This window comes from Exophiala xenobiotica (genome assembly GCF_000835505.1).
Source record: "Exophiala xenobiotica strain CBS 118157 unplaced genomic scaffold supercont1.2, whole genome shotgun sequence".
Classification (NCBI taxonomy): domain Eukaryota; kingdom Fungi; phylum Ascomycota; class Eurotiomycetes; order Chaetothyriales; family Herpotrichiellaceae; genus Exophiala; species Exophiala xenobiotica.
This window is the reverse complement of record NW_013562493.1, coordinates 602,672-618,603: the sequence shown is the minus strand read 5'-3', so window position 1 is coordinate 618,603 and position 15,932 is coordinate 602,672. Positions and strand designations below refer to the sequence as shown.

Genomic DNA, 15,932 nt, shown 5'->3' with positions numbered 1-15,932 from the left:
AGGACCTCTCGTGATCCTTACTCCGGTTCTGAAGCGTGGCTCTTGGGCACTTTTGGCCATTTTGGTGCACGATACGAGTTTACAAGTACTTCCCGTCATGACCCTGGAGTGATTGGCCTGATCGCTGGCCCCGGAGTGCTTTTCAGCACGCCAAATCGTGTCACGGTTGAGTAATCCCGCCGGCAAAAAGGCTGTTCAGTTCGTTGACAATGGCCAGAATCCTCGTGGCATTAAAGTTCCAACTGAGATGGCTTACGAGGTCCCCGCCTTCGTTTTGTTCATCTTGTGGTCGGGCCTGCGGTCAGCGCAAAGCCCATTGTTTTTGTTTTCGGGGATCTACAAGATGCCTTGACTACTAGCAGTGGAGTAAATTGCTGCTCAGAACCGTATTCTGACGATCGTCGTCGTTCGAGAAGGACCCAACAACATTGTCGACCTCGCTTGCGCCTTTACCACGTATGGATTGTGCAACACCAAGATGGAATGTGACAGCTGTGGCACTGGCATTGGCACTGGTAGTCTGATCGTGTCTGTTGACTGGATAGGGAGAGGAAACCCTGGAGCCAGCTTGGCCAGGGGGAAACCCCAGACCGTTCCACTGGATGGTGGGGAAGGCTTTGAATTCGTGCTGATGGGACCAGAGGGTGGGCTCGACAAGGCTGGCATCAGTCAGATCAGGGCGCATACGACGAGGGAGCTGCACAAGACGAGGCGGCAGACTGGACAGGTATGTTACTTTGTACTTGTACTTGTGCTAGTTAGTACTTAGTACTCAGTACTCGTGTCTCCGTTTGTTGGCATATACTAGCATGTCCGCGTCTCCGAGTGGTTGTGTCTAGGGGTTTAGCTGTTGGCAGGTGAGGTCGTCGGTCCTACGCATGGTGTACTGTAAGGACAGGAGTGTAAATGTGGTTGTGAATGTGAACATGAACGTGAATGTGACTGACCTGCCGACCACGAAAAAACAGGCTATCTTGCGGAGGCGAAGAAATCGACCGGCCAATATCTTCTTCGGGTCGCAGTTCGATGCGTTCCAGGCGTTGCCGCAGCTTCCCATGGAGGCGAAGATGCCTGGGATCTTGAATGAGATCAAACATAATGGTGAGCCACCAGCCGATGTTGCTGCTTTGAGAAGCTCTTCCTTGTCCTTGCGGGGGTTGCCTGTTGAATCCCAGTGTTTTTGGGACGCGCCCATGCTCGGAGAGAACATGTTATAACGTACTGACCTAATGGGCGTATAGTGTTCCATGTGTACAACCAAACGGGCATGAGGCAGGTTATATGGCCTCGTGGGACCAAGGACGACACTTTTGTGAGCTTTGCTTCCTCTTCATCTCATCGGACTGTTGCATTCGAGCATGTGTCTTAACCTTTTGCTCCCAACTTCACCGGTACCCGACAGGTACAGTTTTCTGACGATCTGAGTGCAGTTCACGGGCATGCTCCTGATGAGCTCGGTACACCTTGACAGTATGAACACGGCCGGATTCGAATTATCTCCTATCACGACGGCTCTGAAACTAGAAGCCATGAGGCAGGTCCGGGAGAAGATCCGGACACAAGCGGCGGACGATATCATTAGTTGCATTTCGGCGATCGCGTGTCTGGCTACATGTGCCCTGGTAAGTGACAGCGAAGATTGGGCTGGGGACTCTTCTGTTGGTAGGAAGACGGTGTTGTTCGGATATCAGGTATTGTGTGCTAAAGCATGAGGGGTGGTGTCGCTGACATGGTACCTTACTTAATTGTGTACAGGTTCGAGACGAGATCGAAGGCGCCGAGGAGTATCTCATCCATCGCAAGGCGTACGCTGTTCTGATCAAGGAGGCCTTCGAGCAGCAGATGTTTGAGCGGTCACGGTTCTGTAAGGACGTCTTGAGGGTCATCACGGTCATTGCGTATGTCAAAGTACTACTTCTGTACCCCGCTCCTTGGTGTCCTTTGCCTTTTGCTTCATGCATCTGCTGGAGTGGTCAATGCGGTCGCAAGCGAGAATGATGACTGATCCGAAATGAAACAGTATCGCACGCAGGTGTCGCATGCCCACGTCCGGCCTGGCGCCGCCGATTGACTCGGCGACGGCGCTGAAAGAGTACAGGTACGTCTTCGAAGACATGTGGCAGAGCAGGACGCATCCTGCGCCGGAGCTCTTCTCGCCGGTATATGATGGGCGCGAGGATCCGAGTGAGGACCCGCTTCCTTATGTCCATGTTCACGCCGAGCATCTGAGGTTGTTGTTGCAGATGATGCAGTGGGTCGTCAATGCTTGGCTGCGGCAGACGAGGGTGCCGCTTGATGTTGATGTTGATGCTGGAGAGAGCGACACTGATACGGTCGTGTTGAACTCTCTGTGCCCACGAATCCTACATATGCCGTCGGCTAAAGTGCCCGGTCTGCCATGCACTGGTGATTATGTGTATGAGGCGTGTCGGATCGTGGCGGTGCTGATGGTCCAGAGCGCCGAGAGGAATCAGCTTTGGCGGGTCCTCGCACAAGAAGGGAGTGGGAGTGAGACTGTCACGCTGCTGAGAGCCTTGAGATATGCTCTGGAGAAGACGGACCTCGGGTCCTTGTGGGGGAAGAACATAGGCCTGTTGTACTGGGTTGGACTGGTGTTTCATTGTGCGGCGTTTGGATCCACGGAGTACCCGTTCGCCCATGCGCTGCATGTGAGGGCGTGCTTTGAATTGACGTATAGTTATCACGATTGGCATGGCGCGCTGAAGCCGGTGAGTATCCTCCCTACTTTTCCTTTCGCGTTAGGTGGCGGAGGGCGGAGAACAACATGTTGCATGTTGAGAGCAGAACGAGCAGCAACAGATCGCTGACGATGTCGATGCGCAGATGCTGGCGTTGAAGGATATCATGGCTGATCCTTGACGATACTGATGACGGAGAGGGATACCGGCGCCAACAAAGTGAACGGGTCCTGGGAGGACTACTCGTATGTGGATTCAAGCTGGGCTATCAGGAATGCATAGAGCTCTACGAAAACCTGTCACAGTAACTCAGTAGTAGGTGTACGAGCCCGCAGGGCTAGTTAACCTGATGCCAATAAGAGATGACTGCCCAGCCTCGTCAGCCCCTATTGGGTGCCTATGCAGCCTCGCCCCCTCCCGCTTGGGGCCCGTTCTCTGCTGCTTTATGACGTAGACCGGGGCAAACCCAACGGGGAGAAGGAGAAAATTCTTGCCAGCAAGCGGACAACTAGTTAATGTGGGCTGCCCATGATGATTATTGAGCTCGGCAGTTGTTGATGAAGACCAATTTTCGACACATCCCACGATCACCATTTCCCCACGGCGACCCAGATTCGTCCAATCCGAATGCTTCTATCCTGAGATTACGGGGTGGACTAAAGTGTCCAAGGAAAAATCGGCTTGCATCGTGAGCACTGGTGAGAGATCAAAGCTTTTACTTCTTCATAACAGCATCTATAAGTTAGAAATTCAGAAGTCGTGACGTACCGCCCAGTTTCTTCATTACTCTGCAACGACAGCTAGCCATCAACCCGCAGCATCCTAATTTGGCATCAACATCTAGCATCAACATGCCTTTGCCTACAGGAGTCTACCGCGCCGACCAGGTTGGCTCACTTCTTCGACCAAAAGAGATCCTCGCCGCCCGTGAGAAGGTCGCAGCGGGAGATCTGACCAACTCGGATCTGCGCCAACTTGAGGACAAACACATCGCAGATGTCGTGCGCAAACAGCTCCAGGCTGGTCTCCGATCAATCACTGACGGCGAGTTCCGTCGTGCCTTCTTCCACCTCGACTTCCTTCAGCATCTCGACGGCGTCGAGGTCCAAGGCAGTCTCTTGTCCACGAACAAGTCCAAGGGCGGTATGATGCCTCCTCGACTCGTAGTGACAGGCAAGCTCGGCCACAGCAAACCCATTCAGGTCGACGACTTCAAGTTCCTCGAGCGTCAGATCGCCGAGGCAGGCGGCGAAGGCACTTTTGGTAAGGTCAGCACGAAGGTGGCTATCCCTAGCCCGACGATGGTCCATTTTCGTGGTGGCCGAGAAACGATCGACATCAATGCATACCCTTCGTTAGACGATTTCTTCGAAGACCTTGCGCGGGTGTACCAGGAGGAACTGCAGGATTTGTATGACGCTGGCTGCAGGTTCGTCCAACTTGACGACACGAACCTGGCCTATCTGTGCGATCCCAAGATGCGGTCTGAAGCGGAGACCCGGCATGGTAGTGATGCGAAGCAGTTGGCCAGCCAGTACGCCAGCTTGATCAACAAGGCCATTGCGAAGAGGCCGAGTGACATGACGATTGGGATCCATTTGTGCCGCGGGAACCACAGAAGCCAGTGGTTCGCGCAGGGCGGGTACGAGCCTGTGGCGGAAGTGCTATTCAAGGACTTGAACGTCGACGTGTACTTCCTTGAGTATGATGATGCGAGAAGTGGTGATTTCAGTCCACTCCGACACTTGCCGGAAAATAAAGTCGTTGTGTTGGGTGTGATGACGAGCAAGACGGGCGACCTGGATAATAAAGAGGCCATGGTGCAGAGACTGAATGAGGCAAGCAAATATTGCAAGCGCGGGCTGGACCAGCTGTGTCTTAGCCACCAGTGCGGGTTCAGTAGCACGATGGAAGGGAATGAGCTGAGTGAGGAGCAGCAGTGGGCGAAGATCAGGCTTGAGGTTGAGATTGCAAAGAAGGTCTGGGGCGAGGATATTGCGCAGTAAAGAGGGATTGCAGCATTTCTCAGGCCACGAGCGTGAATGAATATTCAACCGCTAGAGGATATTGAACAGGGGCCATCCAGGGGTAGCATTTGCATCTAGGAAGGAAGCATGACATCGCACTTCAACAGTGTGACAAAGCAAATACTATTGATATTGTACAATTATGAGCATCATTCATATGGCCAATATATTGGATAGTTCCTGATGCGACGATGGTATGGAGGTAGCTAAGGTAGGTAGGTATATTCGGCCGGCGGTCGAGTCGAACTTCCGTCGGCAGAGATTCCGTCGGCTCGGGCCATCAATATTGCGATTGAGCATATTAATACCTCGACCATCTTCTAGAACTTCGAGATTTCGACTTCCAGCACATTGTCAAGCGTCAGGGATACTCGAATCAGCTATGACTACGACCACAATAACACTGTCACCGACAACGACGTCGCTGGCGGCTTCCAATGAGAATTCCCCAGGAAACGGCATGGCATCCAGGCCTCCACCGTCGACATACCTGACCATTGATGGTCTACTGCGGAAACATGCTTCTGAACACGGTGAGATACCTATGTTCGGGTACCCAGCGTCTGGTGCTTCAGACTATGAAGTCCATACTGTCAAGACGGTGGACAGATACGTCGATGCTGCGTGTTGGTGGTATCAAAAGCAGGGTTTGCAACCAGCAGTATGTCTGATGCGTTGACCTCGTGGCTACTGGCTCTGATAATGAGATAGGATCCGACACTGACGAAAGCACCTGTCGTCGCACTTCTCACGCCGTCATGTCTAGATGCAATAATCTCCTTCTTCGCCCTGAATCGATTAGGATGGGCCGTCCTCTTCCTTTCGACCAGACTTACAGCACCGGCCTACGCCAGTCTGATGAGACTCGCTGACTGCACGACCATAGTGGCACCCCCCATGTACGAGGCCGTCATTCAGGAAATGCGCTCTGAAATGCAACTGACTTCAACACCACGAATTCATCAGAAGGACTATCAATCGGCGGTCAATGTCCCCAAATTCCTCCGCGGCTGCGACATGGAGAAAGAATCCAAGAAAGTCGCATGGATCATCCATTCATCTGGCTCTACGGGCTTCCCTAAACCAATCTTCATCACAAACTTCGGTTGTCTCGCGAATTTCCAGAAAGGTCTAGGCTTCAGATCTTTCACTGTCTCTCCACTCTTCCACTCCCACGCACTCATGGAGTTCGGACGCGCCATCTACGCGAAACGGCCCATGTTCTTCGGCAACCACCAATTACCCGTGACCAGACAAAGTCTGCTGGCCGCGTTACGAGTCGCCAAACCCGAAATGGTCTGCGCAGTCCCCTACGTCCTCAAACTCCTCGCCGAGAAGGACGAAGGCATCGCGGAACTCGCAAAAGCCAAAGTCGTCATGTACGGCGGCAGTGCATGTCCCGACCCTCTCGGTGACGAGTTGGTCTCCAAGGGTGTCAATCTAGCGGGGAACTACGGCGCCACCGAGACGGGCTTCATCATGAACTCGTTCAGACCGGCAGGCGATACTGAGTGGAACTATCTCCGTCTGCACAAGCCAGTGGCGAACCACGTCCTCATGGACGAGATCACGCCGGGCATCTTCGAATGTGTAGCATTAGACGGGCTACCCTCGAAAGTCGCGACCAACACCGACGACCCGCCCGGCGCGTTCAGGACGAAGGACCTGTTCATGCGCCATCCCGACCCCGGCAAGTCAAATTACTGGAAATACGTCAGCAGGCTGGATGACCGGCTGACGCTAGTCAATGGGGAGAAAGTGCTACCACTGCCGATCGAAGGACACATTCGCAAAAGCGAGCTCATCAAGGAAGTCGCCGTGTTTGGATTCCAAAGATCCGTGCCGGGGGTGATCGTGTTCCGAAGCGAGCAGGCGGCAACACTCGACGACGAGGATTTTCTCGACGCGATATGGCCACGCATCGAAGAGGCGAACAGGCAAGCGGAGACGTTCTCGCGAATCCCAAGGGATCTCGTCATCGTCCGGGCCTTCGATGAAGTCTACCCGCGTACGGACAAGGCCACGATCATCAGAGCGCAACTGTACGAGCAGTACAAAGATGTTATCCAGCAATCATACGACAAATTTGAGACGGGAGCGACGACCGGCGGCGGACAAATGCTTCAACTTGACGTCCCCGCGCTGGAAGAGTTCTTGTTGTCGAAATTCCGCCACGATCTCGACGTGCCTCTGGAATCCGCCGAGTCTGATATCTTCTCCGCAGGCGTCGACAGTCTGCAGACCACACGTGTCTGGAACATGATCAAGAAGGAACTCGACCTGGGCGGCAACCAGGCCAAGCTGTCGCAGAACGTCGTCTTCGAGCGTGGAACGGTCCGGTCGCTGGCACGGCATCTGTACAATCTTCGACTTGGCATTGACGACGGCGATGGTGACTCGGACCGAGCGGACATCCAGATCATGCAGGACCTGATCGAGAAGTACTCGATGTTCACGCCTCATGGCTCCACGGACAAACCCAAAGTATCCACCAAGACGGTCTTGCTGACGGGCGTGACCGGCGGCTTGGGCTCGATCCTGCTAGCCAACCTCCTCAAGCGCGACGATGTGAGCATGATATACTGCCTCGTCCGCGCTGCCAATCCTGCATCAGCGAGATTCCGTGTCCTGAAAGCGCTGAAAGCTCCTCGAGGTCTCGCCCAAGATCTACCGGAGAACTTCAAGGCCAAGATCGTCGCATTGCCGAGCGACCTCAGCCTACCGTCGCTCGGCCTGGACCGGGTCGTCCTTGACGAAATGCTCAGCCATCTTACGCATATCATCCACAGCGCGTGGGCGGTCAACTTCAATCTTCCCCTGCTGTCGTTCGAGCCGCAGCACATCCGAGGCGTGTACAACCTTTTGGAGCACATCGCTCTACGGACCACGCACAACAGACCGGCCCAGTTCTACTTCTGTTCGAGCGTGTCAGCGGCGAGCGGGACGCCGAAAGCGAGTCAATCGAGTCAATCGGCGACCAGCACCAGCACCAGCACTAGCACCATAGTAGCCGAGACGCAGATCGCGGATCTCTCGCACGCGCAGCACACGGGTTATGGACGCAGTAAGCTGGTGGCGGAAAGAATCACGCACGCCGCGATGCAGACCACCGGATCTATGGCGCGAGTCTTGAGGATCGGCCAACTGGCAGGAGACACGAGGCAGGCGGTTTGGAACGACACGGAGGCGATCGCGTTGATGATTCGTTCGGCCTTGCCGTCGAGTGCGGGCTGTCTGCCGCGTCTGGACGAGAGGCCGAGTTGGTTGCCGGTCGATCGCGCCGCCGAGGTCATTGAACAGTTGGCCTTTTTCTGCGACAGTGAGGATGAGCGTGATGTCGACTTGGCCTACCACATCGTCAACCCGTGCACATTCCATTTCGCGAGAGATCTGCTGCCCATGCTGCGGGCTCATCCGGCCATGCCGAGTTTCGAGGTCGTCGAGGTGAGAACGTGGCTTGACCGGCTCGGTGCGAGTGAGGGTGATGTCGCGAGGAATCCAAGTCGGAAGTTGCTCGAGTTCTGGGAGGGCAAGTATGGGGAGAGGCGAGTTGCACTAGGCACACGCACACAGGATGATGGGGAGAAAAGTCAGGATGGTCATGTATTAAGCGCTGGCAATGGCGAGGGCGAAGAGGAGGAAGCAAGGAGCAACAGCCAGGCGAGCCACGGTTTGACGTTCGACACGACAGAGACGGTCAGGCACAGTGGGGTATTGGGCATGGTCAGGGATCCGGTCGGTGATGGGTTGATGTACCGGATTGTGGATGTCTGGATGAGGAAGTGGAAAGGGGGAGCTGGAGGTGCTTGACAATCAGAAGCAGGCGTAATGCTGGTGTTAATAGCAAGCCAGATAGAAGATGTAGCGCGAGCTGCAGATTAGAGAGAACGTCTTGGACAGTGAACTACGAAAGTCCGTCCCTGCAAGAGGTTGAAAAGACTGTTGAAAGATAGTTTGCAAAATCGCCCAATAGCTACTGGCCTTCTTTCACGGCTTCCCCTTCCTTCTCTCACAATGACTCCAATGAAGCATCAAGAAGCCTCTCAGCCTTCAGTCTGGTCACAGTTTGAGGTCTACAGCCGAGATTCTCTAGTCCCGTCACTGGTCGTGGTTCCGGTGGAGCTCTGGCCATTTTCGAGCTGAGAAGATGACGAGAACCTGAACCCCGGAAAGTCATTGTTGATCTCCCTTTCACACTCTTGAACATAAGGACCCACGCCGCCCAGCCACAACAATGGCTCGATAGGCTTGCCCTCCACATTGGCTCCAACAAACCACGAATTGGTATCCTTGGCACCTTGCGGGAGGACGGTCGCATTGAACACGGCGTTGACCTTTTCTCGCCAGGTGTCGGCTGTTTCCTTTTTCGTATCCATCCGGGCATGCCCGTGGTCACGCATGTACAAGATGGTCCTGCCGATCCAGTCCGCCGTTTGATCGACGACAACCGGGATATTGGCGAAAGGAGACTGTGGCCCGGTCATCATGAAGAGGTTGGGAAAGTTTTCAACCATGATGCCATAGGCGGTGGCCATTCTCTCGTGCAGCTGCTTTCCGAGATCCTGGCCTTGGCTTCCGCGAAGGTCGATTTGGGCCAGGGTGCCTGTGATGGCATCGAACCCAAGGGCGTAGATGATCATGTCGAACTCATATTCAGTGGTACCGGTCCGCAAGCCTGTGGGCGTGATCTCCTTGATGGGATTGTTCTTGATGTCCACCAGTTTGACATTGTCCCTGTTGAAGGCTTCGTAGTAGTAGTGACCCAATGGCGGTCGCTTAGCAAGGACAGGATAATACGGACACAACAACTCCGCTGTTTCCTGGTCTTTGACAATGGAACGGATCTTGCTTCGGATGAATTCTGCAGCCAGATCGTTACATTCCTTGTTGGTGAGCATATCTGCGAAGGTTTGGAAAATGAAGCGAAAGCCGCCAGTCTCCCAGCCATACTCGAGAACTCTCTGGGCTTCAGAGTCACTTTTGAGGTCCGTAAAGCGGTATCGAGGGTCTTGGAAGTCCATTCCGAAGACCGACGTTCTGACGCGCTGGAACATGTTGAGACAGTCTCGCTGCAATTCGGCTTGTTGATGGTCTGTGAGAGGATGGTTGCGCGCGGGAAGCACACAACTCGGCGTCCGCTGAAACACCGTAAGGGACTTGGCAGTGTGAGCAATGAGCGGAACCATTTGGACGGAAGTTGCACCGGTCCCAATGACTGCGACCCGCTTGCCAGCGAAATCGACTTTATGCTTGGGCCAGAGCCCCGTCACATACCATTCGCCCTTGAAAGAGTTCAGCCCTGGGAAGGGTGGCTTGAGAGGGGTTGCAAGAGGGCCGGTGGCCGTGATCAAGAATGTACATGTGTATGTGGATCCTTTGGAAGTTGTCACTTTCCAGATATTGTTGGTCTCGTCACGATGGGCCGCCGTAACACGAGTATTGAACTCCATGTCCTTGCGAAGATCGAGATGATCAACGACGCGGTTGAAATATTGTTCCACTTCCGGTTGGGTCGGAAAGCGCTCTTTCCACTTCCAACCCATGTCGATCTCTTCGAGGAATGTCAGGACATAAACCCAGCTCTCGCTGTCAGTTCGTGCACCGGGATATCTGGGGACAGTAAGTACTTGTAAAAATGTCGGGTTGTCGTGTTTCTGTAGGATATGGTTCGGGTGTTCGTATAAGTCAGTACGCACCGATTCCAGTACCACGTTCCCCCAACGTTGGAGCCTGCTTCAAACAATTTGGCGGTGATGCCGCGTTTCTGGAACTCGTACATCATGCGAACTCCACCAAATCCTGCTCCGATGACAATTGCATCAAAGTCAACTGCAGGTCTGCCATGGGCCGCTTCGGGACCGGTGGCTGTGTTGTCTGTCATTGCCATTGCTTGTCGTCAGGGATTCAGCTTGAGAAGCAGGATATCAAAGAGCGCAAGAAGTGACAATAAAAATGCAGATGGAGCGAGACATGCTTTCTCTGTCGCCTGGTTATGTGTAAGAGAACCCCCTAAGAATCGAGTGCAGTCTCGTATTTGGACAAGGGTAATGCGGAGTAAGATCAGACTACCCGGTCAGATTTGTGTCGCGCCTGATGCGCGAGGCCATTGCTGAGTTTCTCTGATCAGTGAGCATTTTTCCATCGAATGGTCTTCAGGAAAAGTTACTGGGTTGCGAGGGCCATGATGCTGGTTTGCTTACGGCTGATAAATGTCCAAAAGATGGTAGACTTCTTGTCATTGGGTCCTGACTGTTTGCTGAAGGAGACCTCGTGCGTAGCTTAGCTCCCAGGTACTAAGCTGATGGCAGCTTGTATCTCGAGTCTTTCCTTAGCGTAGCGGAATCCTTCTCGGTAGGTCTCACGAGATATTTGCGAGATAAATCGGAGCGTAAAGTCGTATCGGAGGTCTGGTCGCGTATTGAAGCCATCAGTCAAGATAGTCTGACCTGCTTACAACTTTGGTTTTACTCTGAGCCACAGACCCTCCGCTGTAGCATGCACGTCTCCAGTGCCATTTTCCACCATACCGGAAAGCCATACTTTTCTCGAAGCATGAACCTTGGTGATCTGAGCACGAATCATGATCGTTCCTGGAGTAGGCACTGGCTTCTTGTACGAAACGTTGAGATTCACCGTGAAGAGTGGTTGCAACTCTGGCATCTGCTGAGCAATAATATTGCCCATGGTGCTGTCGAGAATTGTTGCTATGACACCGCCGTGAAGCAAGTTGGGATGAGCATTCATGCCTCCTCCGAAGGTATAAAATCTCCGGATCTCCCCAGGCTGTCCAGTCGTCGCATTTGGTGGTCTGTACAGTGACAACAATTCCGCAATCGTCCTATCCGTGTTCCAAGTCTCTCCCATGAGGCTGTGACCATCGCCAGGCTGAATGATTGTTCGGGACATGTTCACAATGTAGAAAGTTGGGTCGGAGAGCAGTGCAGCGCACCATGGTATCCTTTGGAAGTGGTCGATGGTCGACTGCGGGACGTTGGAGCCTTTCTGAATTTTGGCCATCTTCATGAACAAGTACTAGTAGAGATGACTCTACCAGACACTCTCAATGTCATACGGAGAACTTGGAAGGGTAGAAAGGACATATGTAGGTACTGAACAGATACTGAACAACGCCAAAGAAAGAACCTCGGCTCACCGTCTTGGCAGGATTGAAATCCTCGAGGCGTTCGATCTCCTTCAGCTTCGTTCATTGAGTTAGACGCATGAATGATGGGATACGGTACTGACGCTGTGTCTACGAGAGGCCAATACCCATACCATACTTGATCATCGGCGAGTGCGTCAAGAGTAGGTAGGGAGTATCATCAGAGCCGATCCCAGAGTCATATCCCCCCTCTACTTCGCAATCTTCCGCCTCACCAAGCGCAGTACTCCGCGTGCCTATCCGTCCAGAGAATGGGGACTTCCATCAGGTAGTGGTTTTATGTCAAGTATCCTTCATCCTCATCTAAATCACATCATTCACAATATATCATCGACCTGGTCCTCGCGCTTTCATACGGCTGTAGCTAGACCATCATGATTGCCAAAAACACATCTCGTCGCCGGGTTGCGATCATCCGGAACTACAAGCTAGACGGCCAATGGGGTCAAGACATGCTCGACTCGTTCAGCAAACTCATCCTCGCCGCCGAGCCCTATGCAGTTGTCCAGCACTTCCAGCCCATCGACGGAGGCCCTCTCCCAGAAGCGTCCAACTACGACCTCGTCATACTGACGGGTGGAACTTACGATCTTACGCAGCCTGAGGTCGATATTTGGGTCGCGGCACTTCTGGACTGGATCAGAAATACGGTTGCGAGCAGCCCGCAGACAAAGCTACTCGGTATCTGCTGGGGTCATCAGGCCATTGCACATGCGCTCGGAGGCAAGATAGCTTATCGAGAAGGCGGGACGTTGGTAAGTTTGACAGCGCGTATTCTATCAAGGAACTGCGAATCCAGGGCCGTTGACGTTCCCAACAGATTGACGTTGTCGACATTCCGCTCAATCAGGATGGCCAAGCGTTCTTCAAAGACTTTAAAGCTCTAGTAAGTGCTGCCTTTGTGCATACTCTCGGTAATTGCGATTGACTTGGGCTCAAAGCGGCTCCATAAATTCCATAAACGAATTGTCATCGAACCGCCTCCAGGCTTTCACTATCTCGCGGACAACTATGAGATATCCATGTCTGATTCCAACCAAGTCATGACGTTCCAAGGTCACCCCGAGATGACGGCGAAGATCGCACAAGGCATCGTTAATGCCAGAGATCCCTCCTATCTAGGAGATCCAAGTCCGGAGGGAATCGCCCGACTCCATAACGATTTAGAGAAGATTGAGGATGGAAAGAAAGCCTTCTCGAAGGTGATGTCCTGGGCTTTCGCTGGAAACACTCTTGTGACTTCATGAGTCATCATTGATCATAGATTTTGGCCTAGACTGTCTCAATATATCGCTTAAACTCCCTGCGAGTACACTTGTCAGTTGGAAAACTTGAAGAGCAAATGCAGTGGCGATATTGAACTTGAAAGTGGGAAATTTTCTTACCAATCAGTCACAGCTTCCTTGTACAGCCGAATCTCATGTTCTCGTGATGCAGAGAATAGGTCGATAAATTCTCCAGAGAAGATTTGCCGTGCAACACTCTCAGGCGCTTTGAACCGGGCGACCGCCACATCCAGGCTGTTCGGCAGGAGTTCTGGTTTGTCCTTTCGCATCAAGGTTGGCGGCACAGGGATCTCGAGCTTCTTCTGGACTCCACGCCATCCAGCTCCGAGCAGAGCAGCAAGAGCATAATGAGGATGCATATCTGCGCCGGGAATCCGCACCTCGAATCTCGTAGCCCCGGGTTTGGACACAGGAGGTGCAATCAGCCTGATTGACGAATTTCGGTCTTCCAAACCCCATCCTAACGTTGTTGGTGCCCAGTAATTCTCGACCAGACGCTTGTAGGAATTGATTGTCGGTGCGAAGAGTGGCATCAGATCAGGGATCGCGGTCAGCAGGCCAGCAAGGAACCACCGTCCGATGTCCGAGAGCTCCTCGAGATCTTTCCACTTGGCGTTTGGATCTGGCGACTTGCGTGCGAACACATTCCTCCCTTTCAGATCAGTAAGCGATATGTGGATGTGCCCTGAGCTGCCGGCTAGTCCGTAAACAGGCTTTGCCATGAAGCACGGAGTGATGTTGTGCTCGACTCCCAACGACTTCACAAGTAGCCTAAACCGTGTTAGGTGCCTCGCGTCTCGTAAGTGGAAGGGTGCCTACTTAAAGAGAGCCACTCTATCTGCCATCTCATCGATCTCGCTCGCCTTCAGGGCCTGTTTGATTTGTTTAGCTAGAGTAATTGGACGCTTTATGGATGTAACACTTACAGCTTCGAAGACCCCTGGACCAAACTCGGTATGCCATCCCTCGATGTTCGTTCTGAATTCGACGCTCCTGTCAAATATTTGGTGGAAATAGACCTTGTTGGCCATTGGTCGTGTTGTGCTGTACGAGAAGATACCGGAAGTCAGGTGCCGGAGACTGCTTGGAGCGTTCTTCGCCAAATACGCTGCAATGTTTCGAGGGTCCCCGTCGTTGCTGTAGCCATTCTCGGTCGGCGTTTGGAAGTTCATAAACTCTAGTTCAACTACAAGCATTTAGCCAGTAGGATTGACTGAGGACACAAGGGCCGTGACTCACCCCCTGCCACGGACTTGAAACCATCCTGAGCAATCTTCCGGCAAAAAGAGCGGAGTATAGTCCGCCCATCTGCAGGCACGGGCGCCTTGTGCACCTCGAATCGAAGCAAGAAGAAAGGGATGTTGTCTTCCCATGGTATTCGTCTGAATGATGCAATGTCGGGTATGGCCACGAAGTCACCGTAGCCTTCTTGTACCGAGGTCGCATTCGGCTCCGTATTGAAGAGCACGTCGTGCATATCCCATCCAAAGAGCACCGAGCTGAATCCAAACCCGTCTTCGATACTGGATAGGAACTTCTCCTTATCCATGATCTTGCCTCGCAGGATGCCATCGCAGTCGACACCAGCGACCTTGACTTTGTGATCATGAGTCAACAGTCGGGCAATGTTGTCCTTTGTCGGGATGTCCATCGCTAGTTCTCCCATTCCGCCGGACAGCGATAATGGAGGCAGACAATTCCAGTGTGGGATGACCGGTCATAGATGTATTGAAGAGTCGGCGTCCAAGTCAAGATGGGATACGTGTAAACTGTCGGTAAGCTGATCTAAGTGAGGCGTCCTAAGCAAATCACCACACATCAAGAAATTGCAAGGTGCTGGCGGCTCGACCAGAAGACATCCTCACCAATGATTTGTTGTGCCTGGCTCTGTTAAATGCTGACTTGAAATGTCGAGCAGAGGATGGTCATCCGGAGATATGCGAAGAGTGCCTATGAGCAAGTGGCATGCAGAGATAAGCAGACATCAAACTCGCCTACCTGTTCGAGACATATTGAGCTACCCCACCAATTCAAGCAGGTTGATCAATCAGTAGATCACGGTCCGCCCAGTCCGTGGCAATCCCACAGAAATCGTTCACTGACTTAACGAGCATATCGCCATGGACGAGTGGACGAGGTAGAAAGCACATCAAGAGTCTCCGGTGGTGGTTACTCTGGAAGGTGGGAGTGTTAGGCCATAAAAGGATGTGGGAAGGTCCTCCGTCTTCTTCGTGTCTGGGTGCCTGTGTTCCTCCATTTAGCCTGCTCCAACCGTCATTCTGGCTGGGTGGCTGGTAAGTACTTTCATCCTCCTACAGAAGTGTACAACCAGGCCAGAATCCGGTCCGAGAACATCGCGATGGGTGGGATAGCTTGGGTCCTCGTGAACTTCTGCCGGCACTCGACAAATCAACAATTCAAGAATTGTCATGGTAGACGACCACTTGCTGGCTTCTGCAACCTTTAGCGACATCAGTGACTAAGCTGCCGCATCCACCGATCCCAGATAGGGATACGACAAACCCAATGACGGCCTAGAAGTGTCCAATGGCTGCAATGCAGGTGGTCGACGGATGAATATCGCGTCCTCTGACTGGGCGTGGCCCCAATGCTTGCTGACTGTTCGTGGTAGAAGTATTTGGCATTCCGAGAATGCTCGTGTAGTGGCGTCTGCTTAGAAACGTCGACATCTTTCGACGTTACAATGAGTACTTAAGCAGCATGAAGTCGCTCTGGAAGCCGGGTCTGATCTCTGCGT

The 15,932-nt window shown here is 53.0% G+C and overlaps 7 protein-coding genes across 7 annotated transcripts; 4 read left to right on the top strand and 3 right to left on the bottom strand.

Moving 5' to 3' along the window:
• Positions 1 to 478: 478 nt before the first annotated feature.
• PV05_02414 (uncharacterized protein) lies at positions 479 to 2,984 on the top strand (the record flags this gene model as incomplete). Its single annotated transcript, XM_013462987.1, has 7 exons — positions 479 to 727; positions 969 to 1,101; positions 1,242 to 1,312; positions 1,431 to 1,691; positions 1,756 to 1,898; positions 2,021 to 2,729; positions 2,845 to 2,984. The coding sequence occupies 7 exons, from the start codon at positions 479 to 481 to the stop codon at positions 2,878 to 2,880; spliced, it is 1,602 nt and encodes a 533-aa protein (XP_013318441.1). The 3' UTR covers positions 2,881 to 2,984.
• Positions 2,985 to 3,296: 312 nt separating this feature from the next.
• On the top strand, positions 3,297 to 4,857 carry PV05_02413 (uncharacterized protein). The gene has a single exon (XM_013462986.1). The coding sequence runs from the start codon at positions 3,551 to 3,553 to the stop codon at positions 4,703 to 4,705; it is 1,155 nt and encodes a 384-aa protein (XP_013318440.1). The 5' UTR covers positions 3,297 to 3,550; the 3' UTR covers positions 4,706 to 4,857.
• Positions 4,858 to 5,108: 251 nt separating this feature from the next.
• PV05_02412 (uncharacterized protein) lies at positions 5,109 to 8,631 on the top strand (the record flags this gene model as incomplete). The annotated part of the gene is made up of 2 exons (XM_013462985.1): positions 5,109 to 5,387; positions 5,438 to 8,631. 2 exons carry the CDS (start codon positions 5,109 to 5,111, stop codon positions 8,534 to 8,536), a joined length of 3,378 nt encoding a protein of 1,125 aa, XP_013318439.1. The 3' UTR covers positions 8,537 to 8,631.
• Positions 8,632 to 8,667: 36 nt separating this feature from the next.
• On the bottom strand, positions 8,668 to 10,671 carry PV05_02411 (uncharacterized protein). The gene is made up of 2 exons (XM_013462984.1): positions 10,423 to 10,671; positions 8,668 to 10,336 (listed from the first exon to the last, which is right to left on the bottom strand). Exons 1-2 carry the CDS (start codon positions 10,611 to 10,613, stop codon positions 8,800 to 8,802), a joined length of 1,728 nt encoding a protein of 575 aa, XP_013318438.1. The 5' UTR covers positions 10,614 to 10,671; the 3' UTR covers positions 8,668 to 8,799.
• Positions 10,672 to 10,970: 299 nt separating this feature from the next.
• Positions 10,971 to 11,743, bottom strand: PV05_02410 (uncharacterized protein; the record flags this gene model as incomplete). The annotated part of the gene is made up of 1 exon (XM_013462983.1): positions 10,971 to 11,743. The coding sequence occupies one exon, from the start codon at positions 11,741 to 11,743 to the stop codon at positions 11,177 to 11,179; it is 567 nt and encodes a 188-aa protein (XP_013318437.1). The 3' UTR covers positions 10,971 to 11,176.
• Positions 11,744 to 12,262: 519 nt separating this feature from the next.
• Positions 12,263 to 13,135, top strand: PV05_02409 (uncharacterized protein; the record flags this gene model as incomplete). Its single annotated transcript, XM_013462982.1, has 3 exons — positions 12,263 to 12,643; positions 12,709 to 12,774; positions 12,830 to 13,135. 3 exons carry the CDS (start codon positions 12,263 to 12,265, stop codon positions 13,133 to 13,135), a joined length of 753 nt encoding a protein of 250 aa, XP_013318436.1.
• A 134-nt stretch (positions 13,136 to 13,269) lies between these two features.
• Positions 13,270 to 14,997, bottom strand: PV05_02408 (uncharacterized protein; the record flags this gene model as incomplete). The annotated part of the gene is made up of 4 exons (XM_013462981.1): positions 14,414 to 14,997; positions 14,101 to 14,360; positions 13,994 to 14,046; positions 13,270 to 13,945 (listed from the first exon to the last, which is right to left on the bottom strand). The coding sequence occupies exons 1-4, from the start codon at positions 14,838 to 14,840 to the stop codon at positions 13,270 to 13,272; spliced, it is 1,416 nt and encodes a 471-aa protein (XP_013318435.1). The 5' UTR covers positions 14,841 to 14,997.
• Positions 14,998 to 15,932: the final 935 nt, after the last annotated feature.